Source organism: Camelus dromedarius, chromosome 5, assembly GCF_036321535.1.
Source record: "Camelus dromedarius isolate mCamDro1 chromosome 5, mCamDro1.pat, whole genome shotgun sequence".
NCBI lineage: Eukaryota > Metazoa > Chordata > Mammalia > Artiodactyla > Camelidae > Camelus > Camelus dromedarius.
In genome coordinates, this window is record NC_087440.1 from 28,747,592 (window position 1) to 28,769,058 (window position 21,467).

The 21,467-nt window shown below is 38.5% G+C and overlaps 3 protein-coding genes across 8 annotated transcripts in view; 1 reads left to right on the forward strand and 2 right to left on the reverse strand.

Annotated features, from left to right (window-relative positions):
• The window catches only part of KATNBL1 (katanin regulatory subunit B1 like 1), a 58,995-nt gene extending 54,868 nt beyond the window's left edge, over nt 1-4,127 (reverse strand). For both annotated transcript variants that reach the window (XM_064485772.1, XM_031453367.2), the window contains exons 1-2: nt 3,605-4,127; nt 1,657-1,741 (exon numbers count right to left, since the gene is read on the reverse strand). The gene's annotated coding sequence lies outside the window, so the exon portion shown is untranslated. The remainder of the gene's footprint in view (nt 1-1,656; nt 1,742-3,604) is intronic.
• EMC4 (ER membrane protein complex subunit 4) lies at nt 4,112-8,668 on the forward strand. Of its 2 annotated transcripts, XM_010981161.3 has the most exons (5): nt 4,112-4,318; nt 4,654-4,768; nt 7,227-7,380; nt 7,685-7,845; nt 8,090-8,668. In XM_010981161.3, the coding sequence occupies exons 1-5, from the start codon at nt 4,233-4,235 to the stop codon at nt 8,123-8,125; spliced, it is 552 nt and encodes a 183-aa protein (XP_010979463.1). In that variant the 5' UTR covers nt 4,112-4,232; the 3' UTR covers nt 8,126-8,668. The 2 variants fall into 2 exon arrangements, with proteins under 2 accessions (XP_010979463.1, XP_010979464.2); XM_010981162.3 differs by lacking the exon at nt 7,685-7,845 and having other exon boundaries at nt 4,132-4,318.
• The window catches only part of SLC12A6 (solute carrier family 12 member 6), an 83,378-nt gene continuing 70,249 nt past the window's right edge, over nt 8,339-21,467 (reverse strand). For all 4 annotated transcript variants that reach the window (XM_031453361.2, XM_031453362.2, XM_031453360.2 and 1 more), the window contains 11 exons: nt 20,704-20,802; nt 18,706-18,825; nt 17,754-17,858; nt 17,014-17,182; nt 15,502-15,697; nt 14,795-14,964; nt 13,979-14,110; nt 13,278-13,385; nt 12,891-13,075; nt 12,368-12,501; nt 8,339-11,425 (listed from right to left, as the gene is read on the reverse strand). In XM_031453361.2, the coding sequence (XP_031309221.1) occupies nt 11,334-11,425; nt 12,368-12,501; nt 12,891-13,075; nt 13,278-13,385; nt 13,979-14,110; nt 14,795-14,964; nt 15,502-15,697; nt 17,014-17,182; nt 17,754-17,858; nt 18,706-18,825; nt 20,704-20,802 (1,510 nt within the window). In that variant the 3' untranslated portion in view covers nt 8,339-11,333. The remainder of the gene's footprint in view (nt 11,426-12,367; nt 12,502-12,890; nt 13,076-13,277; nt 13,386-13,978; nt 14,111-14,794; nt 14,965-15,501; nt 15,698-17,013; nt 17,183-17,753; nt 17,859-18,705; nt 18,826-20,703; nt 20,803-21,467) is intronic.

The window sequence follows — 21,467 nt, forward strand, 5'->3', positions numbered from 1 at the left end:
GGTTGCAATGGAAGCCCATTTTATTGAAGCTGCCAAAAGGCCTGGGAGCTTTTAGAGCACACTGGGGGAACAGGTAGGACCAGTGAGGATAGCCGAATATTAGTACAGAGATGCTGTGAAATGGCATAGACCAAAAACTTTAGACCTATGTATAAAAGCTTTTTTTCTTTTAGAGGGATCCATTCTTGTAAATCTGGTTGTGTGACTACAAAATTTCTTTGTTTAAGTTTCAATCCAAATGCAAATGCTCTGAAGAGAATGGTGTGAAGTATTAGAAATATGCTTCTTAAACCCCTAAAGACGTGGGGGGTGAGATACAAAAACAAATACCAAAACCATGTAAATGGCACAAATTATAAGTCAAACAAAGCAATTTGTAAGACGTGTGGAAGCATGGTTTTCCTCCTCACAGCTTCTTTAATTAAAATTACATTTGCTTAAAGGGAAGTTTAAATTTTATTTTTACAATTTCAGTATTCCCATTATTTTCTAATTCAAGTTTATTCCAGTGGGAGGCATACGAGGAGGCTCTCAAAAACTAATGATTATTTAAATTACTTAGTGTAGATTCAAACCTTGTTACTTTAGAGCAACAAAACACTCTAGGTCAGTGGTTGTCCTTGCTGCAAAGTAGAATCACCTGGAGAGCCATAAAAGAAATACTGATGCCCTGCTCCACCCTAAGCAAATGAATTAGAATCTCTGGAGGTGTAGCCCAGACATCAGTATTTTTAAGGGCTCCCAAGATGAGTCTCCTCTGCATGTAGGACAGAACCATTATGCTTCTAGGTTTAGAACTATGTCATGTTGTAATTAATAACATTTATATTTTTCTAAATCCAAAAATGGTAGATGCACTTGCAGAGGATTAGGAAAAGTCTGGGAAAGCACAATTTAAAAAAGATGATCTGAAATCGCATTATTCCTTTATGCTTATCATTTGTCTTTCTGCTATGCATATGTGTATATGAAAGAATAATATGTAAGATAAGTTCTTTAAAAAAAAATACATTTCAGAACTAGAAGGTACCCTTAAGACGTCATCTGGTGTTAAGTCCCTTATTTTACAGATAAAGAAATGAAGGCCAAGAGGGTTCCTAACTCTCTTAGTTTATTTGAAGTCAGGAGTAGAATATAGGGTTCCCTTTATTTTTCTTGCAAAACACATTTTTGTACAAAAATTTGGATCCTCTATTATTTCTAATGACAGTCTAACAATCCTTAAAAAACATCAATCAGAGCTTTAGAGTGTCATCATCTTTCTCTTGAATTCTAGCATGTATACAGCATGTTGCCCCCACTATGTTCTATGGAACATTTATTCCACTGGACATTAACAGATGTGACAGGAAAAAAAAAAAGTCTTCTTGTTCAGGTAGAGTGGAAAACAAAATGAGATTCTTTACCGAATCATTTCTGGTAGTTTTAAGGTTATGCTAATAGCATTGAGACTCTCTGGGATGTTATGTGTGGAATACAATAGGCAGTATTTTTTTTTTAACTTTTATTTTGGGGGGAGGTAAGTAGGTTTATTTATTTATTTATTCTTAGAGGAGGCACTGAGGATTGAACCCAGGACCTAATGCATGCTAAGCATTCACTCTACCATTTGAGTTATACCCTCCCTCCACAATAGGCAGTATTTCTCAAACTTACTTGACCTTGGAACCTTTCCTCAGTTCAGTCCCAGTATCTTCACATTCTTTGGAACACGTTTTAGAAAATAACTCTATGAGGAGTCCTAGGATAAAGGAATAAAAGATTTAGAGTACCCTATTGAGACCAAAGAAATTTTGATTTGAGTTACAGTTTAAAAAATTTTATAGCAATTGGGGGAGTACTTTAAAAGGGAAGGAATATATGATTTGAGTGACTATTTTTTTTTAACATTTTTTATTGATTTATAATAATTTTACAACGTGTTTTTTTTAAACATTTTTTATTGAGTAACTATGTTTTTTTAAAGTGTTCCTTTAAAATTTATTAAAGAAGCGTAACAGGAATAGTTTGGCAATCAGAGAAAACTGCATGGAAATCATTACCCTACAAAATATAACATTTTTAATGCATTCCTTTTATTTTATTTCATTTTATTTTATTTTATTTTACTTTATATAAATGTAATTATAGTATATTCAGTTTTGTATTATATTTACTTCTTTTTAATACTGGCCTATTGCCCATGTTGTACAATACATCCTTTTAAAAAAAATTAACTTTTTTGTTTTGTTTTGTTTGGGAGGGGGTAATTAGGTTTACTTATTTGTTTTATTTTTAGAGGAGGTGCTGGGGATTGAACCCAGGACATTGTGTATGCTAAGCATGCACTCTACTACTTGAGCTACATCCTCCCCACCTTATTATTATATTTACTTTTAATTTACTTACACTCATTTATTCTATTATATTCATTATTCTAATATTATTCATTATTACTAAACATTTATTCAGTACTTTATATGTATGAGGCAATATTGTGGAATCAAAGGTAATTAACATACAGCTTCCATCCTCAAGGAATTTGGGGTAGTGCCTGTCTGTGTGTGTGTGTGTAAAGTGCTCAGGGGATGTCAGCAAACAATGCAATGTGGTTAAGTGCTTTTATGCAGAATACAGCGGGACAAATAGGATATCCAATGGGGCCAAGGCCTTTGCAAAGCTTGAGATGAATCTCAAAGGTGAGTCAGAGACAATGTCATCAACGGAGAAAAAGAGAAAGAAGCAGTAAACCAATTTACAAGATGGGCCTTGTATGATCAGATAGATACATATTTCAGAATGGATTGTAAGGGGAAAAGCCTTTTTCATTCCTGCTTTGTTCAAATAGCCCGCTATGAACACAATATTTTTAAATCAGAAAAAGTGGAAGTGGGACTCTTCAGCACGTCAAGACTACCATCATCTTCAGGGGTCCAAACTCTAGTTGGTCAAGGAGGCCCTTTTTCAAAATTACCTCCCCACCACAGCACTCCCTCCCATCAAATAATTTGGATTAAAATTTAAATACAAATTAAAAAATAATACAGTACCATTTTCAAACTGGCAATTTAAAAAAGTTGTGACGCTGGTAGAATGTAAATGGGTGCGATTTTCCTAGTGGGCAATTTTAAGCGAAAATTCCTTAAAAACGTGCATATTCTTTAATCCAGCAATTTGCATTTCTAGGAATTTCACTTAAGGAAATAAGACGTACAAGGATGTTCACAGCAACACCGGTTATAAAACAGGGGAAAAAACAGGAAACAAACACCCAATAATAGGTTAAATTACAATACAGGTATACAACTGAATACAAAAGCCCAGTTGCTACGAATATTGTTGGAGATGATTTAATGACATTAAAAAAACAGGGGGGAAGGATATAGCTATAGCTCAGTGGTAGAGTGCACGCTTAACATGTATTAGGTCCTGAGTTCAATCCTCAGTACCGCCATTAAAAAGATAAACAAACAAACCTAATTACCTCCCCCCTAAACAAACTTTTAATAATTTAAAAAACACGTCATGCATTTGTGGTGAGCACTCCTCCATTTACCCTCACAAGCCTTGAAAGTAGGTAGATTACGCAATTGTCACATACGAAAACGTTTGAAAGAGACTTTACCTTGCCCAAGGTCACACAAGTAAGTAATGAAGCCAGGATTCAAATCTTGAGCCAAAGCGCCTTTCCACGCCCACACTGCCTCTTAGATTTTGCGCAGAATTGGGGATGATTATTTACCTCGCAGGGTTACTGAGAGAATTAAATGAAATAAACAGTTTCTGGCGCACGGTGGACATTCAACATTCAGAAACCAAGGTCACACAATCCGTGGTGAAAGATTTAAACAGAGATTTGGATCTTGTGTTCCCGGGAGTTCAGTGGAGCTCCAGAAGATTTTCATGGCTTCAACTCCTAACGCAGTCAGAATGACCTTTCCCTTTGCCCCATAAAGCACACCTCAGAGATCAGGAAACGCCCAACAGCCCTTCTCAGAAAGGAGGGAAGGCGCGAGGGGTCCTTTGAGGAACCTTTGCGTTCCGCCCGCTTTTCTCTCCTTCCAGGGTCTGTAGCTCCAAGCACTTTTTCCGATCTGCCGCCGGAAAATTTCCGGGGCGGAAGTGACGTCTGTACATACGCGCCGGAAGTGGACTTGCAGAATGAGCCCCAGAAGTAGCGGAAGCTAGTGGGCCTGACACTCCGCTACGCTTTAGAGTCGGGATCTTGGCAGCTTTGGTTGGCGGCCGTTGCCATGACGGCCCAGGGGAGCCTGGTGGCCAACCGAGGCCGGCGCTTCAAGTGGGCGATTGAGCTGAGCGGGCCTGGAGGAGGCAGCAGGTGAGGAGCCGGGGCGAGCTCGACATCAGAGCTTTCACCCCAGAACTGCCCCAAAGACATAAGACCTGAGCCTTCAGGCACAACTCTCTGAAAAGGATGGGTGACACAAAGGCGACTCCTGGGGAGCTAGCGGCTTCTCTCTTGTGGAGGTTTCTGTATCCAAAGGATGGTTATTTCATTCTTCACGATAGACAGGGGTCTGATGAACCCATGAGGGGGCTTGGTGTAATCTCGGTAGCTGCATCTGAGGTTCTTTATTCCTATGATAAGAACAGGTAATGTGGGATATGAAATGTGCGAGGCTGCGGCCTCAGTTTCTTGGTTTTGGTCTCTAGGGGCCGAAGTGACCGGGGCGGTGGCCAGGGAGACTCGCTGTACCCAGTTGGTTACTTGGACAAGCAAGTGCCTGATACCAGCGTGCAAGAGACAGACCGGATCCTAGTGGAGAAGGTACAGAGGTATAGATGTCACCGTAGTCCTTGGGCCAGTCCTGAGTTACACACCCACCCTCCTTTCCCAGGCAGCATATGAATATCTTACTGTAGATGGCCCTTACCCTGAATATTTGGTAGCTAAACTGCTTGAGATTGGTGTTACATTAGTTGACATAGCTCCAGAAATGCTCAGTTAATGGAAAAATAAAAGACATTGGAACATAAGGTGTAAGAAAGTAGGTTGAAAATTATCTATTAGTGGCATCGCGTTCCAGATGAAGTCATCTTTTTCTACCCTAGTTCCTTTATAGCTCACAACCAGTCTGTCAGGTTAGTCTGTTGGTTTTACCTTCAAAATAGATTCAAAATCTTACTTCTTATTGTTTTAATCTATCATCCTGGTCTAAGCCATTTCATCTCCTACCACTTTCCCCTTTGTTCACCATTTCATCTCCTACCACTTTCCCCTTTTTTCACCCCTCTAGTCAGAATGGGCTCCTTGCTGCTCCCTAATATGCCAGGCAAGCTTCTATTTCAAACTTTTCATACTTGTTCTTCCCATTCCTGGAATACTCTTCTCCCAGATACCTTTATGACTTGCTGGTCTCATCCCTTGTAAGTCTCTCAAATGTTACTTTCTTAGTGAAGCCTACCCTCATGGCACTCCCTATCCTGTTTTCCTACTTTATATTTCTCCATATCATATATATATATTTATATATATATTTATATATTTACTACTTTTCTTTTCACTCTTGTAAGCGCCACGAGAGCAAGACTTTGACTTCCAAGTGCCTAGAACAGTGTCTGGCACTTTCTTTCCTCTCAGTCTTAATATTGTTCAATATTAAATGATCTCTGTTTTATGAAACTTAGGGGGGAAGGGTATAGCCCAAGTGGTAGATCATGTGTTTAGCACACACAAGGTCTTGGGTTCAGTCCCCAGTACCTCCTCTAAACATAAATAAGTAAACCTATTTAACCCCCCACACACACAAACAAAAACAAAACCAAAAACAATTGAAAAGAAACAATGATTTTCACAACATGAAAATGACAGAGCTGTTAATTTTCTTGATAAGTATCCTATCATTTTTCATCTTGGCATCGAAGTGTAACATGAATAATACATGATAGTAAAGTGTTATTAAAATAGCCTGATTTTAAAGGTAATTATCATAAAATATTTTGGAACAGTTCTGTTGTATGAATGATTTGATATTTAAACTCCCAGATAAATGGTCTATATAAATGACATGTTAGGGAATTGTTTACAGATATGGCCATTTATTTTTTTATGTGAATAAACCCCAGTGGACAGTGGTATATTATAAAGTTGTAAGACTATTTAAATTTCCAATTTCTTATGCCATTTAGGTACATCATATTTTTTTCTAAGAATTTAACCATTTCCCCAAGTTTATAATATGATCACTTGAATTTGCAAGACCTATAGCGATATCCCTTTTTTCATTCCTGCTGTTGAATATTTCTCTCCTTTTTTATTCATCAGGCTCACCAGTATTGCTTTTATTAATCATTTCAAAGAACACCTTTGGCTTTGTTGATTTAAAGAAAATTTCATTAATTTCTGCTCTTATTCTGATTTCCTTTCCTTTAATTTCCTTGCATTTATTTTTTTCTAATTTCTTGAAATAGATGCTTAGATACTTTTAGTCTTTTAACATGTATTTAAAAGGTGTAAGTTTCTCAAAGCTCTATATTCTGCACTTTTAATATATGGTATTTTTGTTATCAGTTAACAGTATTCCTATTTTCCATTGTAATTTATTCTTTGGTTAATTGATCATTTAGAGTACATTTATTAGTTTCAGTACATAGGGGATTTTCTAGTTATCTTTTGTTATTGATTTCTAGCCTAATTGCATTATAATTAAAGATTATGCTTTGTGTGATTTGAGTTCTTTGAGAATTATTGACAACTTTCTCCATGGCTCAGTAAGTGGTCAGTTTTTGTTAATGTCCTATGTGTGTTTGAAAAGAATGTGAATTCTGCAACTGTTGGGTGCAATGTTCCATGTGTCAGTTGGGTTAAGTTAATAATGGCACTCAGATCTTACCTTGATTTGATTATTCTATTAGTTACTGAGGTGTGCTAATCTCCCAGTATGTGGATTTATCCAGTTTTTCACTTGTAGATGGGACAATGATAGATGCAGAAATATAAGAACAAAAGTAGGGAAGTCTTTTCTTTAGCTGAAGTCATGGGGGAAAATGACAACTGGAAAGCCCATGGAGAAAAACATAAATGGTGAGGATGCCTTGTCTTCAGTAGAAGAGCAAGCTTCCTGTGGCAAAGTGGGAGAAGGGCAGAGATGGTGGAATTGAGGATTCAGCTTAGCCAGAAGCCCAGAATTGGGAATTGTGTTTATTTGATTTAACATCAGTGATATGATAAATGTGGGACTGTGTTCTCAAATAGTGATCAGGGGCTAAAACTGTGTTTGTTTTAGCGCTGCTGGGACATTGCCTTGGGTCCCCTGAAACAAATTCCCATGAACCTCTTCATAATGTACATGGCAGGCAATACTATCTCCATCTTCCCTACTATGATGGTGTGTATGATGGCTTGGAGACCCATTCAGGCACTCATGGCCATTTCAGCCAGTAAGTATTCTTAAAATAATAACCCTTCCTTAAGCTTTAAGAATCAAAGGCAAATTCTTAGGCAAAACCTGTATTGGAAATTTTGGCACAGCCAGCTCTTGGCTAGTTGCAGTGGGAGTGTGTGCAGGGTGGTGATGGCAGTGGTGGTGGCATGGAGGGGGAAATAGTGCTCATCATGGTGTTTTTTTCACCTTTAATGGTTCTATTTGTTGTCTAATATGTGACTGTATTATTTATATTATTTTAATATATAGCCTGATTCATATTGAATTTTGGTTTTTGACAATTCCTGTTATCCCAACAGCTTTCAAGATGCTAGAAAGTTCAAGCCAGAAGTTTCTTCAGGGTTTGGTGTATCTCATTGGGAACCTTATGGGTTTGGCACTGGCTGTTTATAAGTGCCAGTCAATGGGACTGTTGCCTACACATGCATCAGATTGGTTAGCCTTCATTGAGCCCCCTGAGGTAAGGCAAAGGGAAAGTTAAATTTTGGGCAGTTGTAATGCACAGTCAATAGCCGGCCCATTTGATGGTGGAGGATCAGAGTTGGTATTAGAGCTCGTTTCTTAAGAAATAAGATCCATTAGGCGTTTGAAAGTTGTTATTTTTCTAAGGATAAAGCAAAATGAACTTGTGATTAAAGTACTTAATTCAGGAAGTTATTTCAACACTCATTCACAACTCACCTGTTCACTTTTTCTTGTTTCAGAGGATGGAGTTCAGTGGTGGAGGACTGCTTTTGTGAATCTGAGAAAGGAGCAGGTGGTGCCTGTGTATTTGGCTCTCACTGACTACCTTATTGACGCCTAGAGGCTTTGCCTCAGCATACTAACCCTTAATGTTCTCACTCACTGAAAAAGAACCAAAAGCTCTCTTTTCCCCATGGTGAGGCGACAAATCCTAGAAAGATAATGTACAATCACTACAAACACCAAGAAATTATACCACAACCCTTGACTGAAAATAATGTAGAAAACTTTATTTATGTTTCCAGTATAGAGCAAAACAAGAAATAAAACCGTAACTATGTAAACAAAAGAATGGTTGTTGCTAAATCAAGAACCACAGCAGCATCTCCTTTTAATAAATTAAATGGTTGAGAACAATGCTTTAAAAAAAAGTTTCACAACTTTCCCTTAAATCTATTCTCCTTAATATTTCACTTCTATTTAACACAAACTGGGACATAAAAATTCTGTTGGAGATACTTGTGGAAGGTTGGAGAAACTAATGCTGGATTCAGATTATACATGATGAAAAATAAACCAGACCAAAAAAGCACATAAAATACAGTGTAATTGCTACTTTATTTTTTTTTAATTGCTACTTTAATATCCACAAAAAATGGATTTTAACACGTTTAGGGGGAATGAGGATTGGGGGGATCACTAGGGGCCACAGGAATCTGAGGCAACGGAAGATACAAAGTAGTGATCTTTCCCCTGCCAAGAGGAACCTGACACCTGTCAAAACAGATGCTGCAATTCACACCTAAGCCTTTAAGATAGCTATAAAGGGCAGAAGGCCAACAGTTGGAGAATGAATATTGTCATAACCTGCCCTGGCAAAGTCATAGCTAAGACTTAAAAGCTGGATCTCATTCAAAAAGCAGGAGGAGGTCTTTCCTTTCTCTTCCTTCTTGAAACACAAAGCCCCTTCCCCTAAGGTGCATTTTCTCATCAAGTTTTCCTTATTGCTTTATTTGCAGTGATTAAAAGAGACAAGACACTTTGCAGACAACATAAGCAACACAGAGACATGAAATGCTCTAGACAGAGATGAGTTTAAATCTGGCCTAGTAACTAGTTCCCCATGTAACAGTGATTGCATTAGGGGAAGTAGGGGCTGTATTAGTAGCCACTAATTCCCCCACCCTTTTAAAGGATTCTTACAGAGCTCCAGCCACAAAAAGCTCTTCTGAAAGTAACCTTATTTTCTGCCTTTATTTTTTCTATATGGAAAAATATATAAATATCACTTTTTCCAGAGGGTGTGTGTAAATGTAGAGGAATTCCTGGACACGCTGACCTTTATAGCATGAGTCTTTAATAGCCTGGACCCTAGGGGACCTGCTGGACTCAATTAAGCAATGGAGTGTTGCAGTAAATGTTGTAAACAATGCTTCTACCCTCTGCAGAGAGCAGCAGGGAAAAAGACTTAAAAGGTCTTGTCTGCTTTGCTACCTGACTTGGCCTGAAGGTTGGAAGAAGAGCAAAGGGAATAAATCAAATGACTCAATTTCTTAAGCCGTAATGAAGGGTTTTTCTCCTCTGTCCTTAAGGGTCCGATGAATAGTCTGCAGGCTATGGAGCAGGTCAGCCTGCTCCATATCCTATTGATAATCACGGAGTGGCATTATTTATCATTAATAAAATGAAATTCAAAAGCAGCCATGAATACAGGCAAGATAGTTTCTGTAAATACCCTATCCTGTAGAGTGAAGATTTCACATATATGGAATTACTACTCAGCTACACAGGGTGGTTTCCTTATGCTTGAAAGCCAGGTGTTTTGCGATACTTATGTTAGCAAATAAAAAGCTAAACTTGCACAAGCATTTCCTTGACAAATTTAGAGCTTTCTGAAATAAAACTGAAATAGCATTAGACTGTTGGCTTGTGTAGTCTAGTTCAGATCCAAGTTTCTGCAGTCAAAATGAAGAATAAAATTGAAAGGAAAAAAAATGCTCCTACTCTGAGCACTGAGGTGTATGCCTCAGGTCTTCACTATGGCTTTGGAAACTAGTCCACCGGTTTCTTAAAGAAGTTTCTTGAATCAGGCCAGCGCCAACTGTATGCTTTACAACTTTAGTGAAGTAGGTAAGAAGAGCAGCAGCAGCTCAGTAACTTTGGCACTATGGAGGGAGTATGGCTCGCAACTTCCAATTCCATTGCTGGATTCCCCCTTTGAAGGGTAGTCCGTAGCTTTTAAGGAAGGATTTTAACCAGTCTTCCTAGTGTTTGTTCCTATGATTTTGATCTGTGCCTGTAACCCAGAGGACATAAAGGGAGAAGGAAAGGAGAAGCTTTTGGTCAAAATGCATCATCATTTATATTTCTTAGATAACAGCTTGTGTATCATGCCCATCACACATAGGTAACCAGACTGTATTTATGTAAATTTTGATAGCTACCTTTTGGAGTTCCCTTAGTTTGGCCATTTGAAAAGAACCTTAAAGAATTTTTACCCCACCTTTTAAAAAACCGTTTCTATGGTAACAGTGCCTGTATTACAATCTTAACCACAGAATGGGTTTTGAGAAACAGCTGAAATATACAGTAACAGTGTGTACTTTAACATATTTGGGGGGAACCTTGTTTTGGAGGAAGTAGAGGCTGCAGTTTCATGTTTCAGTTTTTACATATTAGTACCCTATGTATAAAATTAGAGTCCTGGAGAGCAGTGGATGCACTGATGAAAATTTTCATTTTGGCTTGCCACAGTTATCTCCACAAGGATGTTAGGTCCCCATATACTTGGCCGTGAATTCTTTAATATGATGAGGCTGTGTCTCTAGCTGTTATGCCCATCATGTCATCATTGAACCATGACTTCTGAGACTTATCCTTATTCTTAGATGTGTACTTGCTTTTTGTCTTCAGTTGAACTCGCAGCATCCCTTTTACCAATTCATTTTATTGGTTTAGCGTGTTAATTCTAACTTGCTTTCAACTGGTACAGACATGGGTTTTAGGACTTGAGCATTCTTCTGGTGTTGAGGGAGTATTTGCTGCTTCTGTAAGGATAGCAGATCATGTGGTAGCGGAGAGCAGATCTATTTGTACTTTCCTGCACAAGTACTTGAGTCTCATTCAGCTCGTTAAAAGTTCAGCACAATGTGTACAGAACACAGGTCTCTACTTGATGGGAGTGGTAATAAAGAGCTGGCACTTTTGTGGAGGAGGGAAGCCTTTTTGGAAAGGTGAGGCCAAGGAGAGTCATTCAGAAGTAGATTATGAGTAAATGGTGATCACTTCACTGCCACCACCTCGGACAAGAAGGACTCGCTCTAGTCCCTCAGTGAGCACTTCTAGGAACTCCATGTCTTCAGAATTTGTCAAGGAGACAAATTGGCAGGAGAAGAGCACACTTTACAACCTGGCATCATAAAAATCTGAGTTTATCTGACTACAAAGCTGCAAATCAACACACTTGTTTTCATTATTATATACTCAGAATTGGAGAAGTCTGAACTCTGGATTCAATTTAACTCTGAAATAATCTAGGGACCTAGTCTCTTTGCATATATAATACAGGACTCTTTCCCATTTCCTAGATTCTTTCCTAGATGTTATTTTAAAATGGGGTAAACCCACAAGTAATGTGTTGTTACTACATAGCATATAAGCCCAAAAGAAGAAAAAGCCACCACAGGGTAGCCTTGTAAGATTCCTGTAAAGAATCCAAGTAATTTCCAAGAGAAGCTGCTCAAGTTAGATTTTTCTGCCAGTTCTTTTTTTCTTTTTCTTTGTTTTCTTTTAACCTCATTTCCTTAATGGTACTGGTGGGAATGGACTAGTCTATGCCACTGCAGTGCCAAAGGGGTCCATAAAAACCAATTCTGGATAAGGGTATGAAGAAGAACCCTTATCTTTTCCCCTCAGAGGAGGTTCCACTTCAATTACATCTCTCGTAATTCCAGCCAAAAGAAAGGCTTTGTGAAGTGGGCAGAGCCTGGAAAGGAGAAAGGATGTGGGTGTTCCATCTCTAGAATGGTCAGAAAGAGGTCTATACACTGAACGTTAGAAGTCATGTTGCAAATACACCACCTAAAAAGTCTCTTTAGGGTTCAGAGAGAACATCTTACACCCAACTCCCCCAATGGAGAGTAATCTCACTACTCAGTAAGAATCTTTGCCTAAGGCTTTTAACAGTCTTCCCTCAAGAGGGGAACTCATAGAAAATGACTTTTACAGTTACTTAGTGTCTCATCTAAGACGCTGGCTAAGATTTTCCTTACTAGTAGTTCCACTCTTAAAAAGGATACAGTTTTCATCACCCTCAGGGTTTCGAGGTGGCCCTGGCATATTCAGCAAAACCAGCTTTGCTTCATGGGACTTGTTAACTATAACCTCATTGAGCTTCACTGCCGTATGCATCCGCCTCACATTGGACTGGTCCCTGGAAGGGGAGCGTGGCAGGAAGAAACAGAGGTGGTTAAGGCAAACAGAAAACTAGGTACATCGTCAACTTCAAGAAACTTGAGACAGAGCTTTTTTTGCTTTGATTATGAATAATGTAATGAACAAATGATTGCCTTGTAATACTGATATTGTGGGTTTTCTCATTCCGTGTTTGTTTTATACAAGGAACACAGTATGGACAGGAAGAAGGGTGGTTAGTTTGTGTACAGTGTTAATTGGTAGCTCATACGCATAGGCAAATAGTAGATGGTTAGATCTGAGGTGAAATGAGAACAGATTCTAGCCTGTGTATCCAGGCAAAGTCACATCTATTGCACTACCTAGGATACTATGTTAAGTGATAAGCCTGTGAGTTGGAAAACTTACGGACGCATGTTAAGCAGGTCCTGGAATCCTTCCATTGACTTGGCCTTTTGCCCCCGGGATGCCATGTATTTGTCCTTTGTCCAAGTCATGTGCACCTTCTCCTGATAGGTTTCAGTCTCTTCATCCTCATCAGAGCCAATGCTGGTTAATCGCAGCATTGAGTTCCGGTCTTTTACCAACTGTGCCTGAGGAAAGCCCAACACAGCTATGACTCTATACCCAATTTTCTCTCACACTTCATCTTTAGTTATTTTGAAATGTGGTTATAGTGGAATGACTATTAAAGCAAGCAAGAAAGACTGTCAGGGTGTGAGAACATTACAGTATCATCCTTTTCAGTGACAGATCCCACAGGACCAGGATTTGATGGATGCAGGAAGGTCTCACCTCTCTGTCCCGCTCTGTTTTGGAAAGCCGCATGTGCCGGAGCATCTGGGACCTCTGCTCCATCATCAGGGTACGCTCATAAGTGTAAGCCGATATGTCACTGTCGTGCTGCGGTAGGCATCACACAGAGCGGGCAATAAGCACAAGGGAGAAAGAACCATACATTTCCATTTCCACTCACTAAATTAAACCAGAGAAAGTATCACAATATCAGCCTAGGTTCCAGCTTTTGTTCAATCATTGAGCTACAAAAATACACTATTGTGGATCAAATCCAGAAGCCCCGAGTCTTTTCTATAATCTAATCATTACATATGTGTTTCTTTGAAACACAAAACACAGGCTCTAGTCTTTTTATTTTTAATACTGCCAGGTTATTTAAAAAAAAGCTATGTGTGATTTTAGCATGAATATGTGAATTGAAACGTAATAAAACTACATTAAGCAGACAAGAATATGGCAGAAATATAAGGTCTATGTAATAAACAAGAAAGCAAAAATAAAAACCACCGCCAAATACACATTCCACACACGTTGTATTTATCTGGATCAGTATATTAACGTTTCGTTGGAACTAAGTGATTAATCCACGTTTGCAGCTGAAGAAATCCCCAAACCAGAAGAGGTTCTAGAATGACGGGGGTGGGGGGGCTGGGGGCTGAGGGAAGGGTGGTCTCTGATCTCAAACTCCACTTTCTTACCATCTCTACCACTTCCACCTCTGCCTCAATGCGAAGGTGATACAGGAAAGTGGCCAGGTCCTTCTTCATCTGAATACTGTTGTCTTCTAGCTGGGCTACTGTAAAGATCCGTATGCTGCATTTTCGCCACACCTGAGAAAGTACCATAGATACACGGAAAATTAAAAGCAAGAAGGCAAAAAAAAAGAGTTATTTCTTAAAACACATGGCATTTTTGCCTAGAACAACCTTGTATGGTATCAGGGTATTTGTTCCTAGATTTTTACTTGGTGTCTTATTGTACTAGGGCAAAAGCTTGACTAAGAAGCACATTACAGTTTAAAGGAGTTCTTATTTCATAACAAGATAAAAACTGGCAAAAAGGTAAAGATAGCATGTGATACAATAAGAGGGTGCTTAATTCAGCCAGCATACTGTTGACAGTGTGCAGACAATAATATTTACTATTTTAAATTTCAGTCTTACCAAAGGATGAACAAACATATGTATAAGATACATAAAGACATCCTTAGGTTTCCAGTATTTAAAAGATTTTGGTCTTTTTTCTTTTTTAGAGAACGTATTCACTTGTTAATGTTTTTTCCAAGGGTTCATATGGAGCTTTATTAATTTGCTGAATTGCCCTTGGAGATGGGTAGGTATCAACTACAAAGAAAACTATTTTTCATAAGGTTGAAACTGGGATCACGAGAGAGCCAAGAATAATTCCCAACTCTTTTAAGCTCTAACACTATAGAATGAAAGGGGATGGCTTTGTCTAGAGAACCAGGACAGAAGTTAAGGGAGAAAATTTTTTTTAAAAATGTGTCGACGTACCTTGTGCTGTTTCAGCAGGAACGGCAACAGCATGAGCATCCCGCCATCGTGCACGATCCACCACACGTCGATGTTGCCCTCAGAAAACTGCTCCACATTGCTGGGGAAGAAGGAGATGTTTTTAGCCACCAGCAGGGCCAGATGGGCAGCAGTTGTCACTCGAACTGTGCCTACGGGAAAACAGAATCAGGATAAGCAGAGGTGAATCCTTAGGAGTGCCTTGCTTCCTACCATGTCAGGAAAGAAAGGCTAATGCCCTTTCACAGATCTCTGAGCAAGGTATCCTATCTACATAGAAGGTTGTACAAAATCAAGAAACAAAATCCTAAAGAAAAATCTGAATACCTAACAGATTCAGAATGAGAACCATGATTTACATTATGAGGTATATTCTGATTACTACATTTCTAAGGGGGGATACATGAATTTGGGAGATTTTGATGCTAAAGAACAATTCTTCCAATTCCTGTGAGAATGTCATTGAGAGCTCACACATGAAAAGAGGGCAATTTCAGAGATAATTCCTAACAGAAGACTTGATAAGATAAACAAGTCATGACCAGAATGTGCGGCTGTAGGGTGAGCAGATTACTACTACTAGTGGTTATCTAGGTGCCCTCAGCGACGGCAGACTCTACTTTAGGAGGCTAGGGGGTGAAGTCAGGGTCCACTTGGGTCCTCAGCATAGAATGAGAAGTGTTTTGTACCAATAAAAGTCTTCCAAGCTCGAGCATCTTCACTCTGGCGCCAGCCGTTTGGCCATCCCATCACCACTGTGTTGTGCTTCATGCCCCCGAGGCCACAAGACTGGATGAGGTGGGAAATGCCCTCTCTCAGCTTGGCGGCCACCACCAGCTGGCAGAATCCTTTCACCTTCTCTGCCTCCATTAGGTGCTTTATGGTCTGAAAGAGAGACAGAGCTTCAACACTGAACTACTTCATCCTGGACCTTTTAACTTTTGCTCCCTCTCCATATTATATCTCCCTCCTCTTTCTAAACTCTACATGAAAGCATATCTCCTACAGAAAAATTCAAAAAGTTAAAATTATCCCCCCAAAATTATGTTATCCTTCGCCTATTTCACTTTCTAAGTGCTCACTACGTGTGTAGCTGCTTGTCTACATGTAGTTCCTCTACCTTTTCCTCTCTTCTGCTTTTCTTCCTAACATACCAAACAAATTGAGAACAGGGATCCTCACAAAGTGAATATTCACTATTCTTTCTTACTTGCCAGGGAGTGTGAACATGATCTCCTTCCTTCCTCAGTCCCAGTCATGCCCTGACTCGTATTACTAGAAATTCAATACGATGATTCAGTTCCACTTTAGAATTTTCTTAGGTATGTTTTCTTTTTCTGTTTCTCCTATTTCCATATCCCTTTGGATATTTTAATGATATCACTGATTACTGATGATATTTGTATTTGCTTTACTATTCTTCTATTTATTCAAGCCAACCTGGAGATAATATTTCATTTACTTACTCCATTCTCTTGCTGGAAAGGTGAAGGAAATAATGGTGTGGAAAATGGATATGATTTTCCCAGAGGCACAGATTAAGTCGGTGGTATAGCTAGGATAATGAGCTATACCACTGTATGCTGTACTTTTTATTCATTTTTATGATCATTCTGGACTAATTTTCTTCAGCATTTCTAGTTTTAGAGATTCAAAGCATTCCAAAATGAAATCCAATAAAAATTTTTAAATGTAATTGAAGTTTCTCCAGGGTTAGTTCTACATATTAGAGTGAAAACTACTTTCTTTCTTCTTCAGGAAAAACTCTAATATCCCCAAAGCTAATCAGAAGTAGCAAAAGAATCTTGGTCATGATACCATGTAGATTAGTAAAGAGGAAGAAAATTTACTCATTGCTCTGTGCTGTCACAAGATGGAGAGGAAACATCACTGTAGTCCAAGAGATGACTTCTTTACATGACTTCTCTCTGGGCTGAGTCAGAGTCTTGTGTCTATTTGGAAATAGTGCTTAGCCTTGATAATCTTATGTTTAGAAATGCTTTTGAAATGGGAAGAAAGACTAAATTACCATCTTCTGATTCATCTTATTATTTGGGAGAATATGACCAATCAAGTCAGCACTAAGGAGGAGACATCCTAGATCACGAGGAAAAGGATTAACCTAGGAATCCCAGGTCTTACCACTCCACATCACAAAACCGTAAGCTAATTCCACTAAGCCAGTAAGCCTTGACTCTTACCTGCTCAGCAGCTAAAGCTTCCCCATAGTTCTCCAGGAAGTTCCCCACGATGACAGAGCCCACAATAGTGAGTCCCTTTCCTGCTTTAAGTTGTGAAGCAAAGGTGAGGAGGCGAGGATGCTTGACGTGAAGGTCTTCATCTAGTTTCAGCAACACAAGCAATTGAGGCCTGTAGAGAGGTTGGCAGGGGAAGGGGTGGGGTGAGAAAACACTCTGGGTCTGGGGAACAGAAGGACAATTCTACCCTTTAATTCGGGAGATCTGTATAAAACATGAAATTTGACAGAAGGAAGAGATCAGAGAAAATAGATGAGGTTGTACAGTTATTTTCAGTTTTTCCCGTACTGTCTCAAATTGATCACTTTTCGTTTGTTTTTTATTCTTTATTTTCGGGGGGGGGGGGTAACTAGGTTTGTTTGTTTGTTTGTTTGTTTGTTTATTTAAATGGAGGTACTGAACCCAGGGCCTCATGCATGCCAGGCATGCACTCAACCTCTGAGCTATATCCTTCCCCCTCAAATTGATCAATCTTGAAGGAAGAATAAAAATGGTAGAAGTCTAGATCATATATCACATGAAAAAAGGGGAACAGAGGATCAAGGATATAGGATCAGTCAAAACAGGTCCATGGTACAAATTCCTTGAGCCACATGATCTCCTTATCCTGTAATCAATGAAGCATACAATTCTGTGTGTTAACTCTGTGCCAAGCAGCACTGACCTCTGTTGATTTTTTTTACCTCCAGTTTTTAGTGTGTGGAGGTCCTTCCTCCAGCCGAAGCAAAGCAAACCGGGCTGCACTGAGGGACAGCCCCCGGATGCCATCACCCCATTCTTTCTCAGCTCTGGGAGTAAGAGGAGAAAAGAGCAGAGACAGATTCAAACTACAGCAAGTACAATTTCAAAAACCAAAGTTTATTTTATCTAAAAGTAACATACATGCAAAGTAGAATATTAAAATGCATATTAATTATTTACATATTAACAACGACTGGTTATTAATATTTAATAATTACATATTAATGAATATACTAATATACATTAACTCATATTAATGCTCTTTCCTAACATAACGAACCCCTTGCAAGCAGATCAATACTACCCTTCACTGACGACTATACTGCACAACATCCGGAATAAAGGCTGGAAGGGTCACTCACCTGTCCCTTGATGTAACTATCCAAAAGCAATAATATAAAATAGCAATTTGGATTAGGAAATTACTATAGTTCCAAAGTTTAAATTATTTTTAAAATAGTGGAGAAAGTGAAACTCAATGTAATCTAAAGCAGAGTGTTATTTATTCCTACTTTTTGGAAGTTGTTAGTGAAGTCTTGGTTGTTACAAAGTTATTCAGGACTAATTTCTTTTTCATTTCAGACATAATCCCTTGCCTTAAGAGATAAGCAAGAATATCTGTATTTGTGTTATACTTGTTTAATACGCATCATTATTATTTCAATACATCCTTTCAGTTGTCTTTTCATTAATCCATTCATACTTTCTCAACAGGTTCCCCTAATGATGAAAGGCTTATGCCTGTAAGATGGCTAAGAGAATCAGGGGTACAAAATTTAGGTACTGATGGATGAAGTTATCTGGATTTGTAATGCAATTCTCACTGAGCTGACTCTAACCAAACTAGCCAGTTTCGATAGTTTCAGCAGTGATCAAGGTTGTACACAGACTCACCCCTGGTACTCAATGTACTTGTAGATCATACCAGCTATTACCATAGCTACAATGGCATAATACCAGGAAGAAATGAACATCAGAGCCAGACAGATACTCATTCCCATGAAAGAGAGGGCCCTAAAAAATTAAAAACAAAAACAAATGAAAAAATGTTTTTCTAAGCAGCTGAAAAAGAAGCCTGTGCTAAAGGTGCTTCTTAAACTGGTGAGAAATTATTATTTTTTTCAATTCCAATATACCGCGGACAGAACTTTTGTACAATGCACTAAAAATGAATTACTAGAAAAACTGTTATATGCTTGGATTCTGGGACAATGTCAAAGTTCTATAAACATTTCCAAATGCTTTTTTCTTAATTTTTATAGTTGTCTTATAACGGAATGGTGACAATTAATAGATCCACACCGAGCCCCAAACCATCCTCTGTGCTCATGCTTCCCATTGCTGGGAAAACATAAATGAACAGGGATGCTACTAAAGTCATCTGTAGTTATGAGGACAATTAATACCTACATGGCAAAGTAGCGACAGGACCTGTAGTTAGAATTATTAACAACTCTATGATCTTCAAAAAAAAAAGTATTTCATGTGAACATTGCTAAAAACTTTATGACATTTATTAGCATAACTGCAGAACCCACTGAAAAAAAAAATCTGACAGTTTCCTTACTTTACATTAGGAACTTGGAAGAAAATAATGAAATTCTTGTTTTGATCAAATAAATTAGGTAGACAACCACAGTTACTGAAGTTCTTCTGTGTACAGAATGCACTTAGCTATGTGACAAGTTTCAAAGAATGAATAGGACACCTGTTAATCTGGAGAAGATCAGGGTGTAATGAAAATATAGGACGTAAAGAGAAAAAACAACAAAGGCAAAATAGTAACACAAAAAAGTTCATAACAAATTTTTAACTTTAAAAGTTAAAAGCTAGAAAGAGGATAAGAGGTGTTAAGATCAGCTGAAGATCTAAATTTGTACCAGATGAAGGTCACATCACTACCCATCACTGGTAAGTGAACCTAGAAAGGGATCATGGAAAAAGTTAGCAAAGAGAACGCATCAACAGGTACATACAGGGCATATTAAAGAAATTTTAGCTATGATAGAAAAGAATTGGAAAGAAATGAGATGGTAGCTAAAAACATGATGGCTCCTTTAGGACTGAAGAGACTTGAACACAACAGCAGTAGCTGTAGCAACATTTCATTGAGAGCTTCACTATGTACCAGGCACTGTGCTAAGCACTTTAGATTATCTCAAAACAACCCTATGAGATACAGGGGGAGGGTATAGCTCAGTGGTAGAGTGTGTGCATAGCATGCATAAGGTCCTGGGTTCAATCCTCAGTATCTCCAACAGAAAAAAACCCCAAACCTAATTACCTTCCCCCAAAGTAAAAGCAACTAAATAAAAACTAAATATATACACCTGTATGAGATAGATATTAGTCTCATTTTACAAATAAATAAAATGAAATTTTATGTGGTTATGTGCTTTGTTGAAAGTTACAAAGCTAGGAAATAGTAGAGCTGATATTTGAACTTAGGTCATCTGACTCCATAGCTCACACTTGTAATTACTAAGTGAAATTGTCATAAGGAAGAGAGTTTGAGAACGACAACTGATGCAGACAGATGAGAACACGAGAATAAAGATGCAAAGGGATGGAGCTCAGCCAAGAGGGAGACAGGAAAGCAGATATGCAAAGGGTAGGTTGTTTTAACCTGAAGAACACAGCAGCCTGAAAATATTTATTTCATAGTTTTGACCTTTATTCTCAATTGGGTAGTATAAGTTATTATAAAACCATGTATTAAAAAACAAGGTAGGACGGTGGAAATTCATATGAGCACTAGAAGTTGAAACAGACAGTTAAGAAATGGCTGACTAAGAAAAAAACTTTATTGAGAATTCAGAATCTTCTGGTTTTCTTCTTTCAATGATGGGGTCTCTCCAAATGTAGGGAAAGAGAAGACAAAAGCAGACTTACCAGTGGTAATAGCGGAAACGGGGTCTCCAGTTGGGTGTTCGAAGTAATGTTTGCAAGGCACATGCCAAATTCACAAAGAGGTAACACATGAGAAAAAACCTGGCAGAATACAAAAAGTAAGAGGAATGATTATTATTGTGAAACAATTCTTCAAGGATTATTTTAAATAACTAGAGAGAGAGCTTTGCTGTATCTAAGTCTTTGTTTTAGCCCGCTAGCCTGTGTTTAAGACTAGGAAGCAGAGACACTTAACCTCCCCACAAATCTGCTCATCCTTTTAAGTTCTCTCTCAGTGAGAGACACAACCACTCTCTACCCAGTTTTTCTTGGGATAATCCCAGTTTCCTCTTCACTATCACCCTTGTTCCAAATTCACTTATCAAGTCCTATGGATTCTACCTATTTATAAATCTCTCTCACCTTTTTTCCTCCTTTCCATCCCTACTTCTATCACCATAGTTCAGGCTCAAATTTCTTCTTTGCTGGATTAGTTAAATAAGCTTCCAATTGGCATTCCCAGCTCAATTTTAGCCTTCTTCTAACCTATCTTTTATATCAGATGGATCATTCTGAAATATAAATATGATCATTTTGTTCTAGGATTACCCATGACTTTCAGGTAAGAGTTTCAGGTCCTTCTGTGATCTGCTCTGCTCCCCAGCACGCACCTTCCACTCCATCAAAGCCAAAGCACTTTCAATTCTCCAGACGCGCTGCACTATTTCATCTCTCAATTCCTTCACACATTCCTGAACTGGGCTAGC